The following is a 27,386-nucleotide window of genomic DNA, read 5'->3' on the forward strand; positions in this document are numbered from 1 at the left end:
ATTAGCCTAACCCTATCCCACTACTTGGAAAACATCCATTACATATGAAACAGTTTTACCTACTGCTGTAGCCTTTACAGAGGAGAGATCTAGCCTACAAATAAAGGTTGTTATTATTATTATTATTATGATTATGATTACCTTTCCACAAGACCTTGATCTGGTCAGGGGGGGTATTCCATCAACATCGCTAAAGGAAAAATCCAGGCTTATTTTTGATGATCTTGTGAGATTTATCAAGATAAAGCTGGATTTAAAAAAAAATCTCGCAAGATTGATCAGAATAAACCTGGATTTTCCTTTAGCGACGTTGATGGAATACCCCCCTGGTATTCCCCTACCTGCTGCATTCAAACCTGACGTTTTCTCGCGGCACCAATCAGATCACCCTTCGCTCTCCCCAATTGCCAACTCAGCGCGTCAGCCAATCAAACGTCTCAATTGGGTTATTGTGAAACCAATGAGGGCGTGGCTAACACGCTGAACACCGGGAGCGCGTCGGGATAAAAAGTTTGCGGTGGCGAACAGACTAAAGTCTGGAGAGAGAGAAGGAAGGAGGGAGAGAGAAGGAAGGAGGGAGGGGAACATCGTGGTCAGAAGAGTGAACCGTACAGAGACGATGATCGACGCAGAAGCCCAGAGCGCCCCGACGCCCGCAGCCGCACCGCTGGTGGTGGTGGAAGAGCCGCAGCAGCCGGAGAGGAAAGTCATAGGTAGGGACATGGAACATGGGACATGGGACATGACCAGGGTTATGTTGACCCGAAAAGTTGTCGTCTGGAATCTGTAGTTAATTTAAAATAGGCTACAAATTGCACTCTAAGCACTTTTTTCTTTAAAATAGGCTATTGTTTAGTTTCCAGAGTTCCACGTGTCTCACGTTTTTTTTGACGCATGGACTTTGATTGAAGCCTACTAGTTAATTTAAATAGGCTACCAAAATGATGAACTGTTGAGTCATGAACGCACTGAACGCCAATGACTTGTGATTACATACAAGCGTGTGACTCAAATAAAGCGAGGTTTTATGTCCATATAACGTTGTTAAACGTTAAAATGTAATATTCCGTGTTTATCCCCTTGTTAAAATGTAAAATGTTCCTCAGCTGATTCAACGAGTGTGACCCTAAGCACTTTTTTTTCTTTAAAACAGGCTATTGTTTAGTTTCCAGAGTTCCACGTGTCTCACGGTTTTTTGTTGACGCGTGGACTTTGATTGAAGCCTACTTTGGTTTATTTGATTTCATGAATTTAAAGGGAAATCTAGATGAGGTTATAGTAGTTGTTCAATGTAGCGCGTTCGTGTCAGCTTGTCCCAAAGATCCGCTTATCAATTGTCACGTGTTCAGAGAAGGGGGTAGTTGGCTCACAGGTGGAGGGAATTACTTCCTAATTACAGTCCAATAAAACGAATTATCATCATCTGATGAATCAGCAAGTACGTGTCCAGTTCCAGTAGATGTTTTCAAAGTGAATTTGAATGTTTCACCAACATTTCCATGGTAGGCTTTCCCCCCCCCCCCCCCCCCAATTGCTGTTTGGTTTGATTTCGCTTGTCAATAAGGTCAGGTGTCTTTATAAAATGTGATAAAACGCCAACACTTTGTCCCTATGGACCTAGAGGGTAGTTAATCATTAACACACAGGCCCCACGTAGTGCAAGTGGCTTGGGTTGTATCTGCTTTGCTTGATAAAAAAAAGTAGCTCTATTTGAGATAAGAAGGTTCAAATGGCATAATCACGAGTTTCACTTTCTAATCAATTGTCATTTTTTCTTTTTCTGTTATATTGTGAAGTTAGATGAGTAGTTAAGTAGGCCTACTATAAGCCTGTTTCTCTGCTGATTTTGTCGTTGCAGCCACCTTGGTCCAGGGCACTGTGAAGTGGTTCAACGTGCGTAACGGATACGGCTTCATTAACAGGTACACCTGGTGTGGAATCATGTTTCCTGTGGATTTCTCTGTGTTAAAACAGTTTTTTTGCACAGTGTTTGAGTGTGCAGACGCTGTTATTTTGCCACCTATCTGTCCGTCTGTGCCCTGTAGTACATCTCACTGGTACACCGTTTATAAAGACATGATTTGATGATCTTTAGTTTGTCGCAACTGATATGATTTTTGTTTTGTTTTTCCTTTCAGAAATGACACTCAAGAGGATGTGTTTGTCCACCAGGTAAAAGCAGGGATGTTTTCACACTGTTTCCAACTGTAGGGTACTGTGTATATCAGATCACTCTGTAGGCTATACTCAGTACTCAAGGTGTAAAAGAAAATCAGGGAGGATGGTGGATTTTATCATATGGGGACAGTTTGAGCATCCCCACAGCGTCAGTGACTTGTGTGTCAGTGACTTGGTAAAAATGTCATTGCATGTGTGCGTGCCTCCTCGCCCACAGTATTTTACTCAATATGCGCAAAACTAAATGTTGACATAGCACTAATACCACGTTCATTGATAAAATAACTAAAGGGATGGAAAGGGGGATGGCAGTTTTAGAAGGGGGATGATTTTGACCGTTTTTATTTCAGGGGTGATGCCATCCCCCCTCAACTTGAGTGCCGGCTATGCTAACTAACAGATTACTCTGTAGGCTAACTGTGTGTCCAACTGTCGCTCCATCTCTGTTCTCTAGACGGCCATCAAGAAGAACAACCCCAGGAAGTTCCTCCGTAGTGTGGGCGACGGGGAGGTGGTTGAGTTTGATGTGGTCGAGGCAGCCAAGGTGAGGATGTGACTGTCCACTCAGTATTCGTTTAATAAAAAAGTGTCTTTTTTATAGACACTGGAGAAACAGTACCAGGGGGGCAGTAGAAGTCTTAGGAGACACACTATAGGGGAAAAGCAGGTGGACACAGTGCTGGGGGGTAGTAGATGTCTCAGGCGACACAGTGCTCGGGGGTAGTAGATGTCTCAGGAGACACAGTGCTGGGGGGTAGTAGATGTCTCAGGAGACACAGTGCTGGGGGTAGTAGATGTCTCAGGAGACAGTGCTGGGGGTAGTAGATGTCTCAGGAGACAGTGCTGGGGGGTAGTAGATGTCTCAGGAGACAGTGCTGGGGGGTAGTAGATGTCTCAGGAGACACAGTGCTGGGGGGGTAGTAGATGTCTCAGGAGACACAGTGCTGGGGGGTAGTAGTTGTCTCAGGAGGCACAGTGCTGGGGGGGTAGTAGATGTCTCAGGAGACACAGTGCTGGGGGGGTAGTAGATGTCTCAGGAGACACAGTGCTGGGGGGTAGTAGATGTCTCAGGAGGCACAGTGCTGGGGGGTAGTAGATGTCTCAGGAGACAGTGCTGGGGGTAGTAGATGTCTCAGGAGGCACAGTGCTGGGGGGGTAGTAGATGTCTCAGGAGACACAGTGCTGGGGGGTAGTAGGTGTCTCAGGAGACACAGTGCTGGGGGGGTAGTAGATGTCTCAGGAGACACAGTGCTGGGGGGTAGTAGATGTCTCAGGAGACACAGTGCTGGGGGGTAGTAGATGTCTCAGGAGACACAGTGCTGGGGGGTAGTAGATGTCTCAGGAGGCACAGTGCTGGGGGGTAGTAGATGTCTCAGGAGGCACAGTGCTGGGGGGTAGTAGATGTCTCAGGAGACACAGTGCTGGGGGGTAGTAGGTGTCTCAGGAGACACAGTGCTGGGGGGTAGTAGATGTCTCAGGAAACACAGTGCTGGGGGGGTAGTGGATGTCTCAGGAGACACAGTGCTGGGGGGTAGTAGATGTCTCAGGAGACACAGTGCTGGGGGGTAGTAGATGTCTCAGGAGACACAGTGCTGGGGGGGGGGGTAGTAGATGTCTCAGGAGACACAGTGCTGGGGGGTAGTAGGTGTCTCAGGAGAAACAGTGCTGGGGGTAGTAGATGTCTCAGGAGACACAGTGCTGGGGGGGTAGTAGATGTCTCAGGAGACACAGTGCTGGGGGGGTAGTAGATGTCTCAGGAGACACAGTGCTGGGGGGTAGTAGATGTCTCAGGAGACACAGTGCTGGGGGGTAGTAGGTGTCTCAGGAGACACAGTGCTGGGGGGGTAGTAGATGTCTCAAGAGGAGCAGTTAAGGTGTAACCCCCCCCCCTCTCTCTCGTCCAGGGTTCAGAAGCGGCCAATGTGACGGGTCCGGGGGGCGTCCCAGTCAAGGGCAGTCGCTACGCCCCCAACAAACGCCGCTTCCGCAGGCGCTTCCTACCCAGAAGCCCCCAGCCCGGCGACCAGGAGAAGTCTGGGGACGGCGTGGGCGCTCCCACCTCTGAGGGGGAGGCGGGGGGGGAGAACGGCGGGGGTCCACAGCCTGCGCCGCGGAGACGCAGGCCACGCAGACCACGACAGGAAGGACAAGAGGTGAGGAATGGGGGGTGGTGGGGAGGGCGGGGGGTAAGCCTTCAGTCCAGGTACCTGCTTTCATTCAGTCAGTAGCAAAATACCAGACTTAGCTGAGGTGCTGGAACTGAAGAGTATCAATAGAGTGAAAAATAACAGCATCTGCACTCAAACACTGTGCAAAAAAACATAGTTTATTGCGAGCTTTCGATCATAGACCTTCTGCTTAAAGAAGGTCCTGAAGAAGGTCTGACCGAAAGCTCACAATAAGACTTATCAAAAATGATTACGATTCGACGGTTCCTTGACATTGGTAGGGTTCCGACATATCAAGTATGACTTAATGGCACAACTTTGAGGCACAGAATTCAAACTGAGGAGGTTTGTCCATCTTTTGACTTCTCTCTCTTGCCTGCCCTCTCTCCCAGGGGGAAGCAGTAGAGCAGAAGGATGCAGGGGCCGAGGGCGACCAGCAGAGGGCGACGCCTCGCACTACACCACGCAGGCCCCAGTACCGCAGGTGACAGTTTAACATGTCGCTGCTTATGTTGTCATGACAACATTACATGACCATCAGCACCTATATATATATATATATAACATGGATTCTTCTTGTCTTCTCTCTTCTCACCACCTTCATCTGACGTCCTCCTCCCTCCCCAGGCCTTTCCGCCCCCGCCCCCCCCCAGGGGAGCGTGTGGAGGGCCAGGAGGGCCCGGCTCCAGAGGGCCAGACAGACGTGAAGGAGGGGGGGCAGACCCGAGAGGCCCGTGAGACCCGGGAGGCCCGGGAGGGGGGGCGGGAGGCCAGGGAGGCCAGGGAGGGGGGGCGTGAGGCCAAGGAGGGGGGTCAGACCAACGGGGAGCAGGAGGAGGGCCCGGCCCAGAAACCCCGCAGACAGTTCAGCCGCCGCCGCCAGAGAAACTCAGAGTCCTCCCCCGTCTCTAAAGTTAGTGTGTGTGTCCGTGTGTGTCCATGTGTGTGTCTTCGCGTGTCCCCGTGTGCGTGTCCCCGTGTGCGTGTCCCTGTGTGTGTCCCTGTGTGGTGCGTGCGTGTCCCTTTGCTCTCAAAACAGCCTCAATTCTTCGTGGCGTTGACTCCACTAGATGTTGGAAACATTCCTTCCTAACGGAACCCAAAGTGTGCCAATAAAACACTTATATATGTTTATTTACTTGGATGTATTTGTCAGGAGGGTCCAGAGAAGCCCGTCTCAGAGCCCAGCACCCCCCCTCAGACCTCCAAGCCAGCCGACCTCAAGTCCTCCCCGAAAGCCTCGCCCAAGCTGTCCCCCAAACCCTCGACTACATCACCTGAGGTAAGATCTGCCCTCACCCCCTCCCTCTGCCCCCTTACACCCTCCCCCTCCCTCTGCCCTCACCCCCTCCCTCTGCCCTCACCCCCTCCCTACGCCCTCACCCCCTCCCTATGCATGCTTTTATTATAATCGATCCATCACTGTAGAAGTCTAAGGAGGTCGCATGTTGGTATGGTATAATTATCACAACCTAGTCGTTGATGAACAGTAATTCAGCGTCTTTGAGCCCCGGAAAAGCGCTATATAAATACAATGTAGTATTACTATTATTATTATTATTATTATTAATAATTGAGCAGTATTGCTTCTATTGTAAAGTGCTTTGAGTTGCATTCATGTACGAAAGGCGCTATATAAATAAAGTTGCACTTCACAGTACAAATTCATGTCAAATGAACTGAACCTTTGGTTGTGTGACCGACAGTCTCCGCCCCCTCAGAGTGACGCCTGTGACGCCAGCGTCACGCCAACCCTGGCAAGAGGTGGGACCCCCAATCCCCCCCCCCTCCCCCCCCACACACACTAAACTGGTGCCACCTTTTGTGGGGGTGAAGGAGGGTGCTGGTGTCGGGGTGAAGGAGGGTGCTGGTGTCGGGGTGAAGGAGGGTGCTGGTGTCGGGGTGAAGGAGGGTGCTGGTGTCGGGGTGTAGGGCCTCTTGATGCTACCAACTGCCAAAACGGTTGTCAGCCATTTTAAGTAGCTGACGATGTTCATGACGATGTTCATGATGGTTAAGTTCATTTCCTCACCTGCAGGTTGTTGTTTTTAGTGGATGTGATGTCACTTCCTGTGAAAGGAATGGCAAAGCTCCAGTCCCAAAAGGGAAAAACAGGGTCTTGGAAAATGCATTTTGCTTTTTTTAAACTTTATCATTTTGAGACATAAAGACCATCTGTATATATTCCCAGGGGTTAATTTGGTTGCCAGTTGAAGGCTCAAAACCTGTGTGTGGGGACCCTGCTTTTTGGACTGAAATTGCCCACTGTGCCTTGTGTGGTCAGGTTGACCAGTTTTCTAAGTTTTTAAGCATTATTTTTTAAGTTTTAAGCATTATTTCTTAAGTGCGGTCTAATGTATGTGTTGTGTCTCTCCCCCTTTGTCATTCTGTCTGTCCGTCTCTCCCTCCCTGCCCCTCCTCTCTTCCCCCTCTCCCTCCCTCCCCCTCTCCCTCCCTCCCTGTCTCTCTGTAGGTCCTAGGGAGGGTTAGCTGGGGGACCAGGCCTCTCTCTACACACTATTTACTGTGTGCACTATCCTCCCCTCCCCCTCCCCCTACACACCTAACCCCCCCCCCCACCCCAACCCCCCCCTGATATGTCTCGTCTTGTCCAGTCACTGTATTTGAGACTAGGAAGAGAAGGAAGGGCTAGGGAGGGGGAGGGGTGTGTGTATATTTAGAAATTGTTAGAACATCTATGAAAAAAAATCTGGAAAAAAAATCTGAAAACCTGCTTGGAGGCCGAGTTACTTCAGATACCCCCCAGCTACTTTACTTTCAGACTGAGAAGGGCCCCAAGCAGTCGAACGAGAAGAAAACAGCCTCGATTTAAGTTTTGTTGAAAGGGGGGAAGAAAGCAAAGCAGGTGTGTGAGGGGTAGAGGTGCATTATGGGAGTTTGAGATCCATACCACCATCAGAATCATACTGCCTCCAATTTGATTAAGACCAAGAATGGGGGGGGCTGGTAGAATAAATTTGTAATTTGTAATTTTTTCCCTTTTATTCTTTTTTATTTTTGTATGCGCTTTTCATTTGGAGGGGATTATGTGCAATGTCAGTGATAAAAAAAATGTCAATTAAAAGTCATGTGAGCAAAAAACAAAACCACTGCTGTCTTCTGTCTAAAAGCATTTGTGACGGGGTCTGGTTAAGACGTCCTCATGGGTCATTCCAGTTTTTTCCAGATTATGAAAGTGCAGATTGTAAGCTTTCAAATGATGTGTCATACATTGAAATCTGAAAATAGTTGGGTTAGGGTTAGATATGCTTATGGGTTAGGGTTAGATATGCTTATGGGTTAGGGTTGGATATGCTTATGGGTTAGGGTTAGATATGCTTATGGGTTAGGGTTAGATATGCTTATGGGTTAGGGTTAGATATGCTTATGGGTTAGGGTTGGATATGCTTATGGGTTAGGGTTAGATATGCCTATGGGTTAGGGTTAGATATGCTTATGGGTTAGGGTTAGATATGCTTATGGGTTAGGGTTAGATATGCTTATGGGTTAGGGTTAGATATGCTAATGGGTTAGGGTTAGATATGCTTATGGGTTAGGGTTAGATATGCTTATGGGTTAGGGTTGGATATGCTTATGGATTAGGGTTAGATATGCTTATGGGTTAGGGTTAGGTATGCTTATTTGAATTTTGGTCCACCTCCAACGAGAGCAGAGAAACGCACTCTGAATCAGCAAACGCAGGCAAAACAGCTGCTAATAGCTAGCGGCTAAAAGGGAACATCGCTACAAACATCAAACTGCATGTTTTGCACATCACAACATGCTGATGGAACATCAACATGCTGATAGAACATCAACATGCTAAAAACGCATAACTACACATAATTAGATGATCACACAGTCCTTGCTTTTGAACACGGCCTAAAACGAAAGTTTGTTTACAAGCCATGTACAACTTAGGTAGCCTACGGCAGACAGGAGAGTGAATCCAGTTCATAAATTACAAGTATTTAGTGATCCTAAAACTGTTGTTAGTTATATTGAGTGGGTTCTTCAACACAAATTCAGATTTCATAATATGAAAAAAACATTCAAAAAATTTATTTGGCTAATTTCCACGACTTGGGGATTGCCGACATGCGGCCCTTTTTACCAGACCCGAGTCCAAATAGTGAAAATACCACCACTCACCCGTTATCAAACGTGCTGAGATGCTGGAACTGAAGAGTATCAGTAGACTGCAAAACAACAGCATCCGCACACAAACACTGTGCAAAAAACATTGCTTATTGCAAGCTTTTGGTCATAGACCTTCTTCAGAAGAATATCTCTGACCGAAAGCTTGCAATAAACAACGTTTTTTCTTCCACGGTTTGTGTGCGGATGCTGCTGTTTTGCATTCTACCAGACCGTGTCTCACATGTTCAAGTAACTAAGGTGCCGCCTGTGATCAAATCCTGGCTCTCAATGGTCTCCCTGCTGCAACATGCAACTGGTAAAGTAAGATGACAGATCCTTGAAGCCTCGATAGTTCTTTCGTCAAAGACTCTCTGCTTTAGTCACGTCACAGAACTCTGAATCAATATTCACACTTTATATACATTTTATTACAGTACAATTTCTGAAAATCTTAATACATATTGTTACAAAGACAATCACACCAGTTCAGAGTGGGACAGCAAACGCACACGTGTAGTAGTTTGGGGGCAGATACAGTAAGCAAGCCAACCAAGGACTGTGCTACACCTACTAGGAGGACCTATGTTTTTGGGGGTAACCACTAGAAAGATCAATGCTAATAGTGCTCACATCTGGGGCCTTGGCCCACATAGAAACCAAAGACACTCATATTGGAGTGGGTAAAGTTTGAGTGTTTGTAGACCCTTGTACCATTTTGTTTTAATCAAACCAGCACACTATATACATTAAGTACTAAATACATGATTGAGCTCATCAAAGTAAAGTAACATATCGTTTCGCCTCATAGCATAATTGCCTAAGTCATATTTCGGGCCAAATTGAAATATCTGCCTAACTCTACTCTCCTAACACTGCTGATTCACTGCATTATTGCCTCTATGACATCAGCCTATCAGAATGCTTGTTACATTCCAAAATCACTATCTATCTGCCCAAGTCATCTCTTTGACATAGGCGTTTTTGTCACTACATACAAAGATGGCTCGGCTGACCACAAGTGAAGCATGACTCAGGCAATTATGCTATGAGGCTAACGATTTCTATAGGCTGTGCAATGAGCCTCATATTAAGCTGACCACCATTTTTTTTTTTTTAAATCAAGTGTAGAGAACACTCCCTAAAAGGAAGTGGATTACTTTCAGGTTAGCCCTCTATGAGACTCCAAAACCTAAAACATTAACTTGATCAGATATATCTTATACATACACACACGGTTCTGTCAAGACTGTTTCACACAAGGCCACATCTTCGCTCACTGTAAAGGTACATGGTTTTTCTCTGTGGAAAGCTAGCTTCCCCTATAGTAGTAACTAGCTTCTTTTCCTCAGAAAATCTCTGAAATCTCTGAGGTTCTTTTGTATTGTCGATAAAGTGCAGGAATACCAAAGTCTCTCTCTCTCTCTCTCTCTCTCTCTCTCTCTCTCTCTCTCTCTCTCTCTCTCTCTCTCTCTCCCCATATGCACATAATGTGTGTGTGTGTGTTACGGTACATGTGGGAATACGGTACATGTGGGAAAACTAGGGTTAGGGTTAGGTGCTACGTCAACTTGGTACATGCTGGCATGTCTAACCCTAACCCTAACCTTAACCGTAGCACCGTAGCACCTAACCCTAACCCTAGTTTTCCCACGTACCGTATTCCCACATGTACCGTAACATGTGCATTCTCATAGAATAATAAAATCTCCGTAACCCCGTTCGTTCTGCGTGTACAGAACACACCTCGGGGGGGGGGGTTTAATGCCTCAGAATGTTCCAGAAACCTCACCTCTTTCCCCCGTACCCTGCTTTCACCCATTATGGGTGGGTATGGTAAAAAAAACAAAAAAACTCTCTCTCTCTCTCAAACCACCCAACCACTAACTCATGAGCTTAGAATGATAAGGTTCTATCTCCGTTTAGGGCAGTTCAGAGATATTGAGCGTCAAAGTTTTTACATTCCATTATGTTTTGTGAGATGGAACCTTTGTATTTTATGAATTACTAACTCAAAAATGTCAACATTTTAAAAACAACACCACACAGGCATTAATAAACACCTAATGGATCAGATTATGTAAAAAACTAAATTTTGACAAAAATGGAGATAGAACCTTATAATTCTAACGTCACAAACTATCACACCCTTCTCCTCTAACTACCCCCTTCCCTGGGACGACGTCACAACGTGTCACGTTGCACAACCTTTCCCTCCAAAACCAGCTCCGGTTCCATGACCACGATCACGATCACCACTCAGCTTCATTTCCTCTCCGACAACAAAAGCCTGATTCCAAACTGATCCCACGACCTTTGACACCCCCCCCCCCCCCCCTGCTCCACCACCCCATTAGCTCCACTCCGGAACAACTCTAAATATCAGCGAAAAAGGCAATGAAGGAATTGGTTTGGAATGAGACCCAAAGTACACCCCCTCCCCCCCGCCCCCCCCCCCCCACACACCCCAGCTTTAACCAAATCCTACGTCTTTCCTCCTCCCGAGCCTTGCCAGTAAACAAAGAGTCCAAAAGACGTCCTCAGGGAAGCCGGAATGTGAGTCCAGATGACGTCTTTCTAGGACGTCTTATGGACTACAGAATCGTCTTCTTCTGTAGTCCATAAGACGTCCTAGAAAGACGTCATCTGGACGTCCTAGAAAGACGTCATCAGGACGTCCTAGAAAGACGTCATCTGAACCCACATTCCGGCTTCCCTGAGGACGTCTTTTGGACTCTTTGTTTACTGGGTTGCCTTTCCTCCCCTTGGGCCTCTTCCCTCCCTCCCTCCCTCCCTCCCTTCCCCCTCAGTTGAGGGTGCCCTCCCCCAGGTAGTCCAGCTCGGTGCTGGGCTTGTCCAGGTCCAGGTCCAGGTCCATGTCCATCATGGTGGTCTGGTGCTGCTGGAAGGTGGCGGCGATCTGGTCGAAGGTCCGGCCTCGCGTCTCCGGCACCTTGAAGAAGGTGAAGACGAGGAAGAAGAGGAGGAACACCGCGAAGATGAGGAAGACGTAGGGGCCGCAGAGGTCCTGTGGAGAGGGAGGGGCAGGGGGAGGGGTGGATGGGGTGGTAGGAGGAGGAGGAGGAGGGAGTAGTTTCACTGATTTGACAGTTTACAGGAAATTCACTCAGCTCAATCAAGGACTAATCTACCTGTCCAGAACCACCAGGCTCCCTATCCTGACAGCTATCTTAGTTAACACCAGAACAGCCAAGGATGGGGTCATTTGACCCTGTGAGTAAACATTATTTTAAAATATTTGCACTTTCAGGACCCTCCTTTCAGGACTTTTCCTAGATATGTGCGTTCTACCACCCAGTATCCTTACATTTTCAAAATCACATCAGGATAAGCTAGTATGAAGCTATTTTGCAATTGTTTTTCTGTGTAGGAAGCAGCAGGCTAATTTCCAAGACGGCCAACTAGTGGTTGTTGTGTGTAAATAGCAGCTTCTCATCGTAAAGACTATGGTCATAACCCGCGAGGCGGCTCTTATAGTAGGTAAACAAGGCACGGCTGTTCGAGTGTTAAGACACGGTATACAAACAAAACCAAAACCAAATCACATCAAGGTGACGTTACTCACGGCGACGTATTGGAAGCCCATGCCGATGATGAAGTTGGCGGTCCAGTTGGAGAGCCCAGCCACGGCCATGGCAGCGGGCCGGGGCCCCTGGGAGAACAGCTCAGCCACGAAGAACCAGGGGATGGGCCCCGGGCCCACCTCGAAGAACGCCACGAAGCCGAAGATGGCCAGCATGCTGACGTAGCTCATCCAGGGGACGCTGTCCTGCCGGGGGGGAAGAGGGGAGGGTGTCAGGACCGCAACCTCGGACGTACACTAGTCACTCCATCTCCTTGTCAGCTTTCAAATGGTAGACTTATAGACACAGCCTCTACCTCCTGAGCCACAGCCTCTACCTCCTGAGACACAGCCTCTACCTCCACCAGCCTCTACCTCCTGAGACACAGCCTCTACCTCCACCAGCCTCTACCTCCTGAGACACAGCCTCTACCTCCTGAGCCACAGCCTCTACCTCCACCAGCCTCTACCTCCTGAGACACAGCCTCTACCTCCACCAGCCTCTACCTCCTGAGACACAGCCTCTACCTCCACCAGCCTCTACCTCCTGAGACACAGCCTCTACCTCCACCAGCCACTACCTCCTGAGACACAGCCTCTACCTCACTCATGTCTTTCCATAGCAACTTAAACCCAGTTCCGGTGACGTACCAGCAGGGCCAGAGCCGTGGTCATGATGACGGCACACAGGCACATCCCAGACAGTACGTACCAGCAGGGCCAGAGCCATGGTCATGATGACGGCACACAGGCACATCCCAGACAGCCCCAGCATGTGCAGCGTCCGCCGTCCCGTCCTCTCCACCAGGAACAGCTGTGGTTGGGGGGCGAGAGGAGAGGAGAGGAGAGGAGAGGAGAGGAGAGGAGAGGAGAGGAGAGCAGGTTGTGACGTTAGAATGATAAGGTTCTATCTCCATTGTGACGTTAGAATTATAAGGTTCTATCTCCATTGTGACGTTAGAATTATAAGGTTCTATCTCCATTGTGACGTTAGAATTATAAGGTTCTATCTCCATTTTTGGTCAAAATTGAGTTTTGTACATAATCTGATCCATTAGGTGTTTATTAATGCCTGTGTGGTGTTATTTTTTTAAATGTTGACATTTTTTAGTTAGTAATTAATAAAATACAAAGGTTCTATCTCACAAAACATAATGGAATGTAAAAACTTTGACGCTCAATATCTCTGAACTACCCTAAACGGAGATAGAACCGTATAATTCTAAGCTCACGAACAACAGTACAGCTCCAATAATGATCAGACGTTTTTAAAAACAGAGATGGTGCTGTCTTAGGGGACCCTGCCCTCCACCCCTTCCACCATCATACAACCATCATACAGGCACTGACATTAAAACATCTCCATTTGGCAAAAACAAAATCTGGCCTATTTGGATATACAGTTCTGATCTGAAGGGGGGTGAGGAAAGACTAGTATGGGCCAACATCACATTCCAGTGATGGCCAACTGACCACCTTTTGAAAAGGAGAGAACGCACACCGTAGAAAATCTAGCCAAGGTCTAGGACTTAAATACATATACATATTTAAGACTTGACAAAGGCTACGTCCGAAACCGTTGTCCTAATAAACAACACTTTTTGCATCTGGAACCTGAGTGTGCGGCTTCTATTTCTTCCAACTGACCACTTGACCTTGTTTTGTACTGTACTGGGGTAATCGTGTTAAACAGTAAGATGTTTTGTAATCTGGCGTACCGAGACTATAGTGAAGGAGACCTACCGAGACTATAGTGAAGGCACAGTTGACGACTCCGGCTCCGATAGTGGCGTACACCGGGCTCTGGACCCCCGCATTCTGGAAGATACTGGTGGAGTAGTAGAATATCTGGGGAAGGAAATGGAAGGCGGATCATTAGATGCCGGCTCTACCTCCTGAGACACAGCCTCTACCTCCTGAGACACAGCCTCTACCTCCTGAGACACAGCCTCTACCTCCTGAGCCACAGCCTCTACCTCCTGAGCCACACCCTCTACCTCCTGAGACACAGCCTCTACCTCCTGAGACACAGCCTCTACCTCCTGAGCCACAGCCTCTACCTCCTGAGACACAGCCTCTACCTCCTGAGCCACAGCCTCTACCTCCTGGGCCACAGCCTCTACCTCCTGAGCCACAGCCTCTACCTCCTGAGCCACAGCCTCTACCTCCTGAGACACAGCCTCTACCTCCTGAGACACAGCCTCTACCTCCTGAGACACAGACTCTACCTCCTGAGACACAGCCTCTACCTCCTGAGCCACAGCCTCTACCTCCTGAGCCACAGCCTCTACCTCCTGAGACACAACCTCTACCTCCTGAGACACAGCCTCTACCTCCTGAGACACAGTCTCTACCTCCTGAGACACAGCCTCTACCTCCTGAGACACAGTCTCTACCTCCTGAGACACAGCCTCTACCTCCTGAGACACAGCCTCTACCTCCTGAGACACAGCCTCTACCTCCTGAGACACAGCCTCTACCTCCTGAGCCACAGTCTCTACCTCCTGAGACACAGCCGCCTACCCTGTACCCCTGTACTCACAGCGTTGACCCCAGATAGCTGCTGGGAGAGCTGCAGCATGATGGCGATGACGATGGGCTGGCGGTACATGGGGGAGCGGAACAGCTCAGCGATGGAGACCTTCCTCTCCATGTCCATCCTCCTCTTCTCCTCCTTCATCTCCGCCAGGAGGTCGCCCACCTCCTGTCTGCCCGTCAGACGCCTCAGACCTGGGGAGGGAGGGCAGGGGGGTGAGGAGGTGTGTGTGTGGGTGTGTGTGTGTGTGTGTGTGTGTGTGTGTGTGACGCCTCCCTCACCACTCTTGGTGAGTGTGTGTGTGTGTGTGTGTGTGACGCCTCCCTCACCACTCTTGGTGAGTGTGTGTACGTGTGTGTGTGTGTGTGTGTGTGTGTGTGTGTGTGACGCCTCCCTCACCACTCTTGGTGTGTGTGTGTGTGTGTGTGTGTGTGTGTGTGTGTGTGACGCCCCCCTCACCACTCTTGGTGTGTGTGTGTGTGTGTGTGTGTGTGTGTGTGTGTGTGCGTGTGTGTGTGTGTGTGTGTGTGACGCCCTCCCTCACCACTCTTGGTGTGTGTGTGTGTGTGTGTGTGTGTGTGTGTGTGTGCGTGTGTGTGTGTGTGTGTGTGAGACGCCCTCCCTCACCACTCTTAGCGTGGTGCTCCTGGCTCCTGACTATGTAGAGGAAGCGCGGGCTCTCTGGGCAGAAGGGCAACAGCGCCATCTGCAGGAAGGTGGGCAGAACCGTCACCCCCAGCAGCACCGGCCACAGAGACTCACTGCCCAGAAGAGACTCCAGACCCAGGATCTGGAGGGGGGGGGGGAGAGGAGAGGAGAGGAGGAGAGAGACGGTGGGGGGGGGGGGAGAGAGAGAACATTCAGACAGAAGTTCGGAAATGTTATTTCGGTCGATTATTCCTCCCCTTTAATAATACCAATTGGTATTGTATTTTATATCGTTGGAAAGCCTGATTAGTCACCTTTACAACGAGGTACATTTTGTAAGGATCATTCATTCGTGGAATGAGCAACACAGCTAAACGTGTGGGTAGCGGCCCAAAAATGTTTGCCAAAATCCTCTTGTCATCATTGAAGGCAATCTCAATGCAGTGAGATATCTGAATGATATTCTGTAGCCAGTGGAGATCCCATATCACGAGAATCTGGGACCTAACTCCGTCCTCCAGGATGACAACGCTCGCCCCCACAGAGGAGGAGTTTAGTTAGTTTAGTTACAGAGTTATTTAGAAATATACCGAAATATATCACACACTATGATTATTGTCATACTTACACACCCCTCTCAAGTACAAACACGGAGGATCATACCTTTTCATTTAGATTTGCATTTTTGGCATTCAGCAGACGTCTTATTCCAAAGCGACTTACAATCAATACATTTGACTAAGCAAGTGAATCATCAATCCACCAGTCGTAGCAGGAAGAGTAATCCAGCTCAGGCCAGGGGCCACTGCCAGTCGTCTCACATACCTGTGCTATGAGGATCCCCGTGACGATAGCCAGCTGGTGCAGGGTGCCCAACGCCCCCCGCAGACTGGTGGGGGCGATCTCCCCCACGTACATGGGCGTCAGCCCCGAGGCCAACCCTGGAGGAGAGGCACAAACAAAGATGAATCTGCTTTAGTAAAGAAGGTCTCTAATTGATACTAACTAACATGACTCCCACCAGATCTTTTACTAGTTATTACCATGTCATTATTACACTCATGGAAAGGAATATAGTGATATGTGACACAGTCTGATCATTTTGGTCCGCATGTCGGCAACCAATCAAGATGTTCTGACTTTTCTTTTTTCAACGTTGTTGAGAAACACAAACTCTTGTCTTCAAAATACTGCAACGCAATGGATTGGGTGAGTAATCCCCACTGCTACCTAGTTAACTATAACACTACTTTATATTGTTAGCAGGCTCACAAAACACGCTGTGTTAGTTGACTAGCGATGTGTCGTTGATTTTCAACAACGCAGAAATGTATAAACATTTTCAGAAAGAAAAGTCTGATCATTACATCAGATCCCGACAGACCCCCCTAAGCATTAGAATGTGTCACATATAGGGCCAGTTTCACAGACAAGGCTTAAGCCTAATCCTGGACTAAAAAGCATCTTCAATGGAGATTTTACATTGAAAGTGTGATTTAGTCCAGGACTAGGCTTAAGCCTTGTCTGTGAAACCGGCCCGTAGTGTAGTGTCCACTGCCAGTACCATACCAAACAGAGAGCTTACCACAGTAAGCACCGATGATGAATCGGCCCAGGATCAGCATCTCAAACGAGCGGCAGATCTTGGCCATGGCCATCAGGCCTCCGCCGATGAACGCCAACACGTTGTTTATGAGCATGGCTTTCCTCCTGAGGGGAGACACAGAGAGGCCGAATCGTGACGTTAGAATTATAAGGTTCTATCTCCATTTTTGTCTTTTTTTTCTTTTCTTTTTTTACATAATCTGATGCATTGGGTGTTTATTAATGCCTGTGTGGTGTTATTTTTAAAATGTTGACATTTTTTAGTTAGTAATTCATAAAATACAAAACATCTCACAAAACATAATGGAATGTAAAAACTTTGACACTCAATATCTCTGAACTGCCCTAAACGGAGATAGAACCTTATCATTCTAAGCTCACGAAATCATATTCTTGTCTCTCTTCTTCACTTTGTGACTTGACTTGTTATCTCTGAAGTTGTCACCTGTTTACACTTCATATATTATATTCAGCAGGTTCTAAAATGTCACGAGTGAAACGTTTTAGTTGCACAATGGATCATCACTGTTTCTGAAGCTGACATACAGAGCAATCAAGAGGAATGAGGACCCTCTCACTAACTGGTAAACAAACTGTAGTCCAGTCAGTGCACGACTGCAGAGCATCGCTAACGTGCTAATGGCAAAACTTAGCACACCTACTACACGTCCTCTCTCAGTTTAGGATGTGTGTCAGCTGTCAGTTCAATCTGCTACAGCAGGGGGGGGTTGTGTCAAAGGTTGAGTATGTTATGTCACATAGTCTAGAGCAGTGGTTGTCAAACCTCTCCTCGGGGACCCCCAGCCAGCCACTCCACATATCTGATCTGTTCCACCACCACCAGCACACCTGATTCAACTAATCAAGTACAAATCATAATTGCGCTCTCTCTCTCTCTCTCTCTCCCTCTCTCTCTCCCTCTCACTCTCTCTCTCTCTCTCTCTCTCTCTCTCGTTCTCTCTCTCTCTCTTTCTCTCTCTCTCTCTTTCCCTCTCTCTCTCCTCTCTCTCTATCTCTCTCTCAAATCATAATCGCTTCGTATTTGATTACCGTAGTTGAATCAGGTGTGCTGGTGGTGGAACAGATCAGATAATGTGGAGCGGCTGGTGGTCCCCGAGGAGAGGGTTGACAACCACTGGTCTAGTGGACCACAGGGGACTATGGGGGAGCATCTGAAACGGTCTGAAGCCCCTCAAGACCACCCCCCCCCCCCCCCACCCCCCCTTCCTTACACTGCTGCTATGAAATCTGCCTTGGGAGGAACACCTTGTCCTCCTGACTGTACCCCCATTGGGGACCACACCTCCCCTCACCCCCTCCCCCACCCCCACCCCTTCCCACCCTGGCCAACTCTTATGGGACCCCCCCCCCAACTCTTATGGGATCCCCTTTCAATCATCATTGAGAAGTTCTGGGCCAGGGTCCAGTCTGCTGGGTGTTGGGTGACTGAGGAGAGGAGGGGGAACTGGGTCAAGTCGTAACACTAGTCTGAGGTTGACCTCTCTGACAGACAGGTTGACTGACAGGGTGACAGACAGACACCAGCCAAAGGGAACCATGTATGTTAGATATCAGAGAGAAGAAGAAGAAGAAGGTACAATCTGATATGTAACTCTAGGGCCCTGGGGGGTGGGGGGGGGCACAGATAAATCATGCACTGATGTTGTATGGTTCTAAACACTAGAACAGCCGTGCCTTTTTACCTACTAGAAAAGCTGTGCAGTGTGTGTGTGTGTGTGTGCGCGTGCGTGTGTGCATGCACACGTGTGTGTGTGTGTGTGTGTGTGTGTGCATGTGTGCATGCGTGCATGTGTGTGCGAGTGCGTGAGTGTGTGCATGCATATGTGTGTGCATGCGTATGTGTGTGTGTGTGTGTGTGTGTGTGTCGAGGTGTGTGTGTGTCTAGGTGTGTGTCTAGGTGTGTGTGTCTAGGTGTGTGTTCAGATACCTGCCCAGCAGCTCTGAGATGACCCCCACCCCGGAGGAGGACAGCATGCCCCCGATGGAGAAGATGGCCACGGAGAGGGACCAGAGGGAGGTGAGCGTCCCCGTGGGGATGGGCTCCCCGTACCGCTGGACCCATGTGGCGTTGTAGTCCGCCTCGATGATCTGGTCCGGAGAGAGAGAGAGATGAGACAATGAGACATACGGTAACCGTGGTTACTACACAGTGTCAAATCCTCCTGTGGCTCACTAAATGAACAGAGGACCCAGTCATTGGCAACAACCCGGAGAAAAAGAACGCTAACAAGTGTGGTCCCTAGGACCAGGCTAAAAACCAGAGTGGATAGAGCCTTTGCAAAGGCAGCCCCTAGGCTCTGGAATAGCCTCCCCCTCCCCACGACAGATCTGCCCAGAGCGTCGAGGCTTTTAAAACCTTAGCTAAGACGTACCTCTTCTCCCTGGCCTTTGACCTGAGGTGAGCCTGTCTCCCGACAACTGCACTTCTCTGCACTTTTGTTGTTTTCTTTTACTAGTATTTTATCTGTTAAGTTCTTTGGTCGGCTGTTTTGTTGTTGTAAATGTGCTGTATAAATAAACATGACTTGACTTGACAGACTATTAATGTGAGCTATATCAGACCTTCAATTATCTTTGCCTCTTGCCAATGAACTCTAACACAATGAACTGCCTTGCCATCATTAAGCCTTTCCCTAGAATATCACGGATTGTCTTACACTGCAGAACAGCTACGTACTGTAGGTCGAGGTCCGGTTCTAGCCTAAGGCTTTTGCATCGTTCAAAGATTATTTATTTATTTTTTGACAAGATGGCACACAGGTCAAGGTTTTGGCTCTGTGTGTAGTGATGGTGGAGGTGTAGTGGCGTCTCGTGAAACAACTCACCTCACTGGCTCGAAGTCTATTTATCTCAATACCTCCGTTTCTATGTAAAGAAACTATCAAATGCCTAAGAAGATATATAGCCTATATCTATATATATAGCACCATTCAAATGAATGTGAAAGTGTGTCCAAACTTTTGACTGGTACTGTATATATATATATATATATTCCTGAATATATATTTCTGATCAAAAAAAGATGTATTGTACATCACACAAGGTGTGTGTGATTCACTGTTTGTTTGATATGCAAGTCTCCAGGGATGCACAAGAATGCAACAGCATAACGAGCATTCGATTTACGTATACAGGACGAGGCGGCGTACAGGGATGAGGTAGAGCAGCTGAGCAAGATGTGCAAGGTTAACAACCTGCTGCTGAACCAGTCAAAGACCCAGGAAATCATCGTGGACTTCAGGAGGAAAAAATCTGAGGTCCAGCCCCTGCTCATCGACGGAGAGAGCGTGGAGAGAGTCTCAACCCTCCGATTCCTGGGGGTGCACATACAGGATGACCTGTCCTGGAAGAACAACACAGCAGCCATCATCAAGAAGGCACAACAGCGGCTCTACTTCCTGAGAGTCCTCAGGAAGGACCACAACAAGCAGGAGATACTGGTGGCCTTCTACCGCTGCGCAGTGGAGAGCATCCTCACCTACTGCATCTGCAACTGGTTCTCGAGCTGCACAGCCGCAGAGAGAAATGCGCTACAGAGAGTCGTGAGAACAGCCCAGAAGATCACCGGCGCCCCCCTCCCCTCTCTGGAAGAGCTGTACAACACACGCTGCCTCAGGAAGGCCTCCAAGATCTCCAGAGACCCATCCCACCCTGGGTACGAACACTTTGCCCGGCTGCCCTCGAAAAGGCGGTACAGGACCATGGCCGCAAGGACAAACAGACTGAAGCTCAGCTTCTACCCCAGGGCCATCCAGGCCCTGAACACAGAAAAGACCTAGGTTCTGGGCCCTGGACAGTCTGGACGGATTGATGGCAGCTGCTGGATTGAAAAATCAGGTGTAGTGCTGAGGCACAAATGTGTACATTTCAAGCCTGCAAACTGCGACACTTTAAATGAATGTGCAATAACACTATGTGCAATATGACAACCCTAGTCGTTTTATCTGTACAGTATAGTATAGTGGATAGTGTACATAGCCTTTATTTATGTAAACCAGCTCCTTTCCCTTCTTTTTCTTTTTTTCTTTTTTTCTTTCCTAGCACCAGGGGAGCCACCCCTCCCAAATTTCGTTGTTTGGTACCTGTACTATAGCAATGACAATAAAGACCATTCATTCATACTTCTCGTCGACACATGTTCTGATGTGTTTTATGCATGCATGCTAACCTCGCGCTTCATGCACACTAGCTCAACAGCAAGACTTGACATGACAAACGAAATCATACGAAATGACGAGTTAATGCGATGCGATGCGAAGAATCAAAAAGAAAATATAAAATGTGAGCTATCTATCTATCTCTCTCTCTCTCTCTCTCTCTCTATCTATCTCTCTCTCTCTCTATCTCTCTATCTCCAGTATATGAATCAGACAGCACATGTATGTACGTGCACCATGTGTGTGTCCCTCTGCAAATGAGACACCATACCCCCCCCCCCCCCCCCTGTGTCTGTGTCACAACCTGAACCCCCAGCGAACCAGAGGACTGTCACCCCCCCTGGAACAGACTGTCACCCCCCCTGGAACAGACTAAAATAGACCCTTTTTCCCATGACACCAGAATGGCTGTCTGAACCTCAGCCTCCGATTGCCTCCCTCAGCTGTGGCAGATACCTGAGATGTTGGGGGGGGGGTTAGGGTAGGGTAGGGGGGGGGGGTGTAGGGAGGGATGGAGAAGGTAGATAGTTTGAGGGGCTTGCGGGTGGGTGAGGGTGGGGGTTATTTTGGGCGTTATTTTTGGCTCCGTTTCCTGCATGCGGCACGTTGTGCACACACCCCCTCGTGTTGACATTACTCAGATGATCCAGCCAGCCCTTCTCTCTCTCCTTCTCTCTCTCTCTCTCTCTGTCTCTCTCTCTCTCTGTCTCTCTCTCTGTCTCTCTCTCTCTCTCTCTCTCTCTCTCTCTGTCTCTCTCTCTCTCTGTCTCTCTCTCTGTCTCTCTCTCTCTCTCTCTCTGTCTCTCTCTCTGTCTCTCTCTCTGTCTTTCTCTCTCTCTCTCTCTCTCTCTCTCTCCTTCTCTCCTTCTCTCTCTCTCTCTGTCTCTCTCTCTGTCTCTCTCTCTCTCTCTCTCTCTCTCTCTCTCTCTCTCCTTCTCTCTTACTCTAACTCCTCCGGTCCTTTCTCTTCGTCATGCTCGCCCACCCGCTCTGTCTCTTCTTTCTCTCCTTCTCTCTCCTTCTTGTCTCCCTGTACTCTCTGTACTCTATATTTTAACTGCTCTCTTTCTAACTACTTTTCTCTTTTCTATTTACTTACTGTTCTCTCTCTCTCTTTCTCTTTCTCTGTGTACCTCCTTCGTTCTCATTCAATCGGCTGAAACATTCAAAGTGGGTTTCATAGTGAATCTAGAAGCTGTGGAGAGTTTATAACTAAATACACAATAACAACGACGGCACCACAGAGCAGACTATATAAATAATATATAAAATATAACGATTTTTAAAAATCTTTTAAAAAATCTGTTTTTAGAAAAGATCCATCTTAATCCATCTTAAATCTCAGATCATCTTTTAAATCCGATCTGACAGTACAGGCTGTACAGAAAGCTGTTCTGGGGTCAGTTCTCTCTCCCAGGTGAAACAATGACACCAGGCTTAGCTGAGTGGAGTCAGGGGGACATCTGCCCAAATGTCACACATCTACATTACCTCACATGGCCTATCACTCACATCCACCACACCAACAACAGCTGTACCGTAAATGTTAAATGGACTCACATAGCACCTTATTCCAAAACGTTTTACAACGCGGCCTCTCATTCACACATTCACACACCGATGGCGACAAACTACCATGCAAGGCGCCGGCCCGCTCATTGGGAGCAATTTGGGGTTCAGTGTCTTGCCCAAGGACACTTCGATATGTGGCCGGCCGGGGAATCTACATCAAGTAGTTTCTCTCTCTCTGGCTATGGTTATCTGCCCAAAAGTCAGATCTATGCCCTCCTGCCCCTCCCCTGCCCCTCAGACAAGAGTCATCGATCAGGCCTTGTGATGCTGGTGAGCACGTTTAATCTGTTTACTTTGAAACAAACATTGGTGGATATAATAAGTTAGTTAGGGGGTAGTGGTGGTCTAGTGGATAGTGAGTTGGACTGGTGATCGGAAGGTTGTGAGTTCCAATCCCGCCTGGGAACACCACCACTAGTGTGCCCTTGAGTAAAGCCCTCAGTTACTCCAGGGAGAATGTCCCTGTAATTCATAATTGTAAGTCGCTTCGGATATGAAAGCAAATTCTAATAATGTCAAACTACAGGTGGAGAAGGTATAGACGGTATTGACATAAAATAAACTGCTATAATAAACAGTTTACACACACCTTATTCACCCTGTAATGTCTTGTACCTGCCCAACCATACTAAAAAGCCTTTGTAAATGCTACACAGACACATCACAAATAATGTATAACCAAATGTCATGTTGTAAAAAAGTTCTAAAAATTGTTACGTAAGGGCCTTGTGTTATAACACTCTTTATATAGAATGAAATGCTCATAAATAAATATTACAAGCTACACCTTAACTGCTCCTCCTGAGACATTACTACCCCCAGCACTGTCTCCTAAGACACCTGCTTTTCCCCTATACTATGTCCCCTAAGACCTCTACTGCCCCCCCCCCCCCCTTGCTCCAGGGTCTATTAGAGTCTATTAATAAAAAAATAGAAATAAAAAATATTTATTTCTTCTTCTATCACGACGACTGCCAATGGCCCCTGGCCTGAGCTAGATTACTCTTCCTGCTACAACTGGTGAATTGATGATTTGACTTGCTTAGTCAAATGTATCGATTGTAAGTCGCTTTGGAATAAGGCGTCTGCTAAATGCCCAAAATGTCAAAATGTGAATCTTACCTTCTGAGGAGCATTGATGACCCCGATGTTGTATCCAAACTGAAGAGATCCCAACACAGCAGTGAACACTGAGAGAGCAAGGGTTCCAGTCACTGTCTGTGGGGGACAGACACACACACAGACAGACACACACCTTAACGTTACCATAGTGACAATACTTGGTTGTTGTCTTGTTGACAGTGTAGTCTGGTAGGTCTATGAAGGATTGTGTCTGATAAGGATACAAATGTGACATGGTTTGGTGTTGTGCTGATTGTAAACTTTCAAATGATGTGTCATACATTGAAATCGTGAGAATAGTTGAAGAAGATTATGCTTATTTGAATGTTGGTACACCTCATATCAACATGCTAAAAACACATAACAACACATAATTAGATGGTCACACAGTCCTTGCTTTTGAACACTAAACCTAAAACCTTTGTGTTTGTTTACAAGCTGTGTATCACTAACCCAGTAGCTTACGAAGCACGACAGTAGACGATAAAGTGAATCCAATTCACAAATTACAATATTAATGATCCTATAACCTAAAACTGTTGTTTGTTATATTGAGTGGGCTCTTCAACACTTCAACTTTCGTAATATTAAAAAGAAACGGACAACACACTGCGGGCCGTGTCACAAATAATGACAGGCTATTAAAAAAATAAATATTAAATAATTAATTTCAGTTTTTTTTTGGGGGGGGGGGCTTTTAAATGACATGAGGATAAACAACAACACAAATACAATAACCAAAACGCCTCTTTCAAACAGCCTTTTTATTTCCGAACTCTCTTCTGTTAGTAAAAGGCCAAGACGTGACGTTAGAATTATAAGGTTCTATCTCCATTTTTGGTCAAAATTGAGTTTTTTACGTAATCTGATCCATTAGGTGTTTATTAATGCCTTAATTATTTTTAAAATGTTGAACTTTTTGAGTTAGTAATTCATAAAATACAAAGGTTCCATCTCACAAAACATAATGGAATGTAAAAACTTTGACGCTCAATATCTCTGAACTGCCCTAAACGGAGATAGAACCTTATCATTCTAAACGGAGATAGAACCTTATCATTCTAAACGGAGATAGAACCTTATCATTCTAAACGGAGATAGAACCTTCTCATTCTAAACGGAGATAGAACCTTATCATTCTAAACGGAGATAGAACCTTATCATTCTAAACGGAGATAGAACCTTATCATTCTAAACGGAGATAGAACCTTATCATTCTAACGTCACGTCATGGTGATGTGTCCTGTCCTCTGGTTCTCCCAACAAACTAATGTGCACACACAGACCTATTTTGCCCCATGGATTTGATTTCGTTTGTGGTTGCTTTTATCTTTATTTACATGTATGAAGTGTTCTTTGTGGTATATTGACACCTAGCTGCTATTGACAGGAGTGGAACTATGTACAAGCCTTCTGGGCTTGGTTCCCTCCCTGCACCGTCTCATGTGTGCTAAACAAACTAAACTAAACAAACTACTAAACAGACACGTATACATACTGACAGACACACAGCAACCCTCTCTAATACCCACTAAATATAACTGTGATACTAATGAGAAAGAATCTATTCCCTGCATCCATGCAGGACTTTACTGTGGTGTCATGTGATCGGGTGACTCTGAACTCGTGAGTTCGTTTCCTGTTCCCATCAGCCTCCACACACACACACACACACACACACACACACACACACACACACACACACACACACACACACACACACACACACACACACACACCTGTCTCCACACACACACACACACACACACACACACACACACACACACACACACACACACACACACTCACACACACACACACACACACACACACACACACACACACACACACACACACACACACACACACACACACACACACACCTGTCTCCACAGTGACTGACAGGGCCTCCGGAGAGACCAGCCTTTCTTACTGTTTACCTCTGTTTCCCTTCAACACAGTGAGCAGAGAATGTCAACTCTACACATAGTAGAGTACACAGAGTAGCCTTTGCAAAAAATACCAGTCTGAATTCATTCAGTCTGATATTTCATAGTAAATAAGTAAACTCAGTCATTTTAATGTCCTGCTTTAATCACACAGATCATTTAGAGATGTACTGTTTCTAAACTAAAGGCCTCTCAATGGAGTAAGCATGGCTTCACTATCACCATGGCTTGTTTCTGTAACCTTTAGGATACTTGCACAAAGAACTTCCCCACAGAGGACAACTATTTCTGTTCTGTTCTATCGCTTTCAAATGAACGGTTCACCTTTAAATGTTCCGATTATGTAAAATGCTTAAGTGGAGTATCAGGCACCTGGTTGGTCTGTGTCTGGGGTGTGTCTGGTGTCTTGACCTTGCTGTTGAGTCTCCAGATAAATGCTGTTTTGTAATCATGAAGCAAAACAAACAGAAAGAAAGCGTGTTTGCCATGTGTGTGAGAGAGTCCCACATAGTCCAAGAAAGAGCAGTGTGCTAAAAGGCAACAGTCACTCTCTATTTCCACGGATTTTGAGGGTTTCGCAACATTTCAGCATGTCAATCTAATAAAGACACAGAAAAAAGGACGGTTTGTTTGAGTCCCAAAATGGATGACAAGGCGATGCTGTTTCTGATGTTGTCACATTCTGTCATTCTGTCATCAGCGAGAAATTGAAACCGATTTCTTGTACACATCTTTCTATGAGGCGATTCTTCCACTAATTACGACAATAAAGAAGATTGATTCCTCAAGGAAGCTGAAATCATTTGAGTAGTACATGTCGGAGTTGGAGAGGCAGTGTTGTTGAGGTTTAGCTGTGAGATAAAACCAGTTGAACAGGGCGATCCACCAGCCCATACAACTCTGTCCTGACCTGTCAGCACACAGGTCTCCCTGGTCAAGGTCAACTCCCAGGACAAATAAGGGTACATATCTCTCAAATATGGGCTGACGTTATGTTTTCAAGTTGGGAATATTGAAAAAGTATTATTCATTGGTTAACTTGGGCTAACTTTTAATAGCAGTTTATCATCAGATATCATCTCATGTTTTGATAAAGAGTGGTACAAGAAGTAGCCTACAAATGATTTATGTGAGGAAGAGAGACAACACAGTATTGAGATACTACGAGTGAAAGGGGGATGAGAATTAACAGATAAAGAGAAGAGACAGAAACATATAGATTCCATCTTTAGAAAATCAATGATTATAGCCTATGAGTTCATTATGTTTTTTATTTTAACATGAAACATTGCAAAATGCATTGCATGTACCACGTATTGTCAAATCAGTTGTGTTTAGATGTTTAAGAAAGAAACCACACATATTGCTATTGCTATTACCTCCCCTCCGAGCTGCTGAAACCCTGATGGCATGGCTCTGACAGCGCCAGACACCGACAGTTGTCTGTCTCTCTCTCTCCCCTGCGCGCAGGACCAACTGGAAACCACGTGAAGATCTCCCACAAGGATCTCCCACAAGGAATACTGAATGGGACAAAACCTCCTGGCACCTCACAAAAAAAAGCGATCGGAAAAAAGTAAAATCCACGACAGGGAGAAGAACTCCACTTACAGAAGCGCGTCTAACTAACTGCGCGTCTTCTTAAGTGCGTCTTCTGAAGTGCGTGTCCCTTTTCTTCCTTTGAAGTCTGCAGCGCGTCTCCGTTCAGCC

General features: G+C 46.9%; 2 protein-coding genes across 4 annotated transcripts; one reads left to right on the forward strand and one right to left on the reverse strand.

The window, feature by feature from the left end:
- The first annotated feature begins 546 nt into the window (after positions 1-546).
- Positions 547-7,439, forward strand: LOC308169157 (Y-box-binding protein 2-A-like). Of its 3 annotated transcripts, none has more exons than XM_080543806.1 (10): positions 547-713; positions 1,859-1,922; positions 2,139-2,172; positions 2,633-2,722; positions 4,083-4,331; positions 4,739-4,830; positions 4,974-5,259; positions 5,503-5,628; positions 6,053-6,186; positions 6,234-7,439. In XM_080543806.1, exons 1-9 carry the CDS (start codon positions 620-622, stop codon positions 6,152-6,154), a joined length of 1,137 nt encoding a protein of 378 aa, XP_080399932.1. In that variant the 5' UTR covers positions 547-619; the 3' UTR covers positions 6,155-6,186; positions 6,234-7,439. The 3 variants fall into 3 exon arrangements, with proteins under 3 accessions (XP_080399932.1, XP_080399933.1, XP_080399931.1); XM_080543807.1 differs by having other exon boundaries at positions 6,053-6,110; positions 6,820-7,439; XM_080543805.1 differs by having other exon boundaries at positions 6,053-7,439.
- A 3,850-nt stretch (positions 7,440-11,289) lies between these two features.
- Positions 11,290-27,088, reverse strand: LOC308169155 (solute carrier family 2, facilitated glucose transporter member 4-like; the record flags this gene model as incomplete). Its single annotated transcript, XM_080543803.1, has 11 exons — positions 11,290-11,511; positions 12,070-12,273; positions 12,779-12,880; positions 13,810-13,914; positions 14,609-14,796; positions 15,230-15,392; positions 16,076-16,191; positions 16,836-16,960; positions 18,804-18,964; positions 23,728-23,823; positions 27,056-27,088. The coding sequence occupies 11 exons, from the start codon at positions 27,086-27,088 to the stop codon at positions 11,290-11,292; spliced, it is 1,515 nt and encodes a 504-aa protein (XP_080399929.1).
- Between the last annotated feature and the right edge of the window lie 298 nt (positions 27,089-27,386).

The sequence above is a fragment of the Nansenia antarctica genome (genome assembly GCF_963989245.1).
Source record: "Nansenia antarctica genome assembly, chromosome: 13".
Taxonomy (NCBI): domain Eukaryota; kingdom Metazoa; phylum Chordata; class Actinopteri; order Argentiniformes; family Microstomatidae; genus Nansenia; species Nansenia antarctica.

Excerpts from the sequence above, each read along its gene's own strand:
- LOC308169157 (XM_080543805.1), top strand. The coding sequence starts at position 620 with ATGATCGACGCAGAAGCCCAGAGCGCCCCGACGCCCGCAGCCGCACCG. Across the intron at positions 714-1,858 it reads GCCGGAGAGGAAAGTCATAG|CCACCTTGGTCCAGGGCACT; the intron begins GTAGGGACATGG and ends TTGTCGTTGCAG. Across the intron at positions 5,260-5,502 it reads AGTCCTCCCCCGTCTCTAAA|GAGGGTCCAGAGAAGCCCGT; the intron begins GTTAGTGTGTGT and ends TGTATTTGTCAG.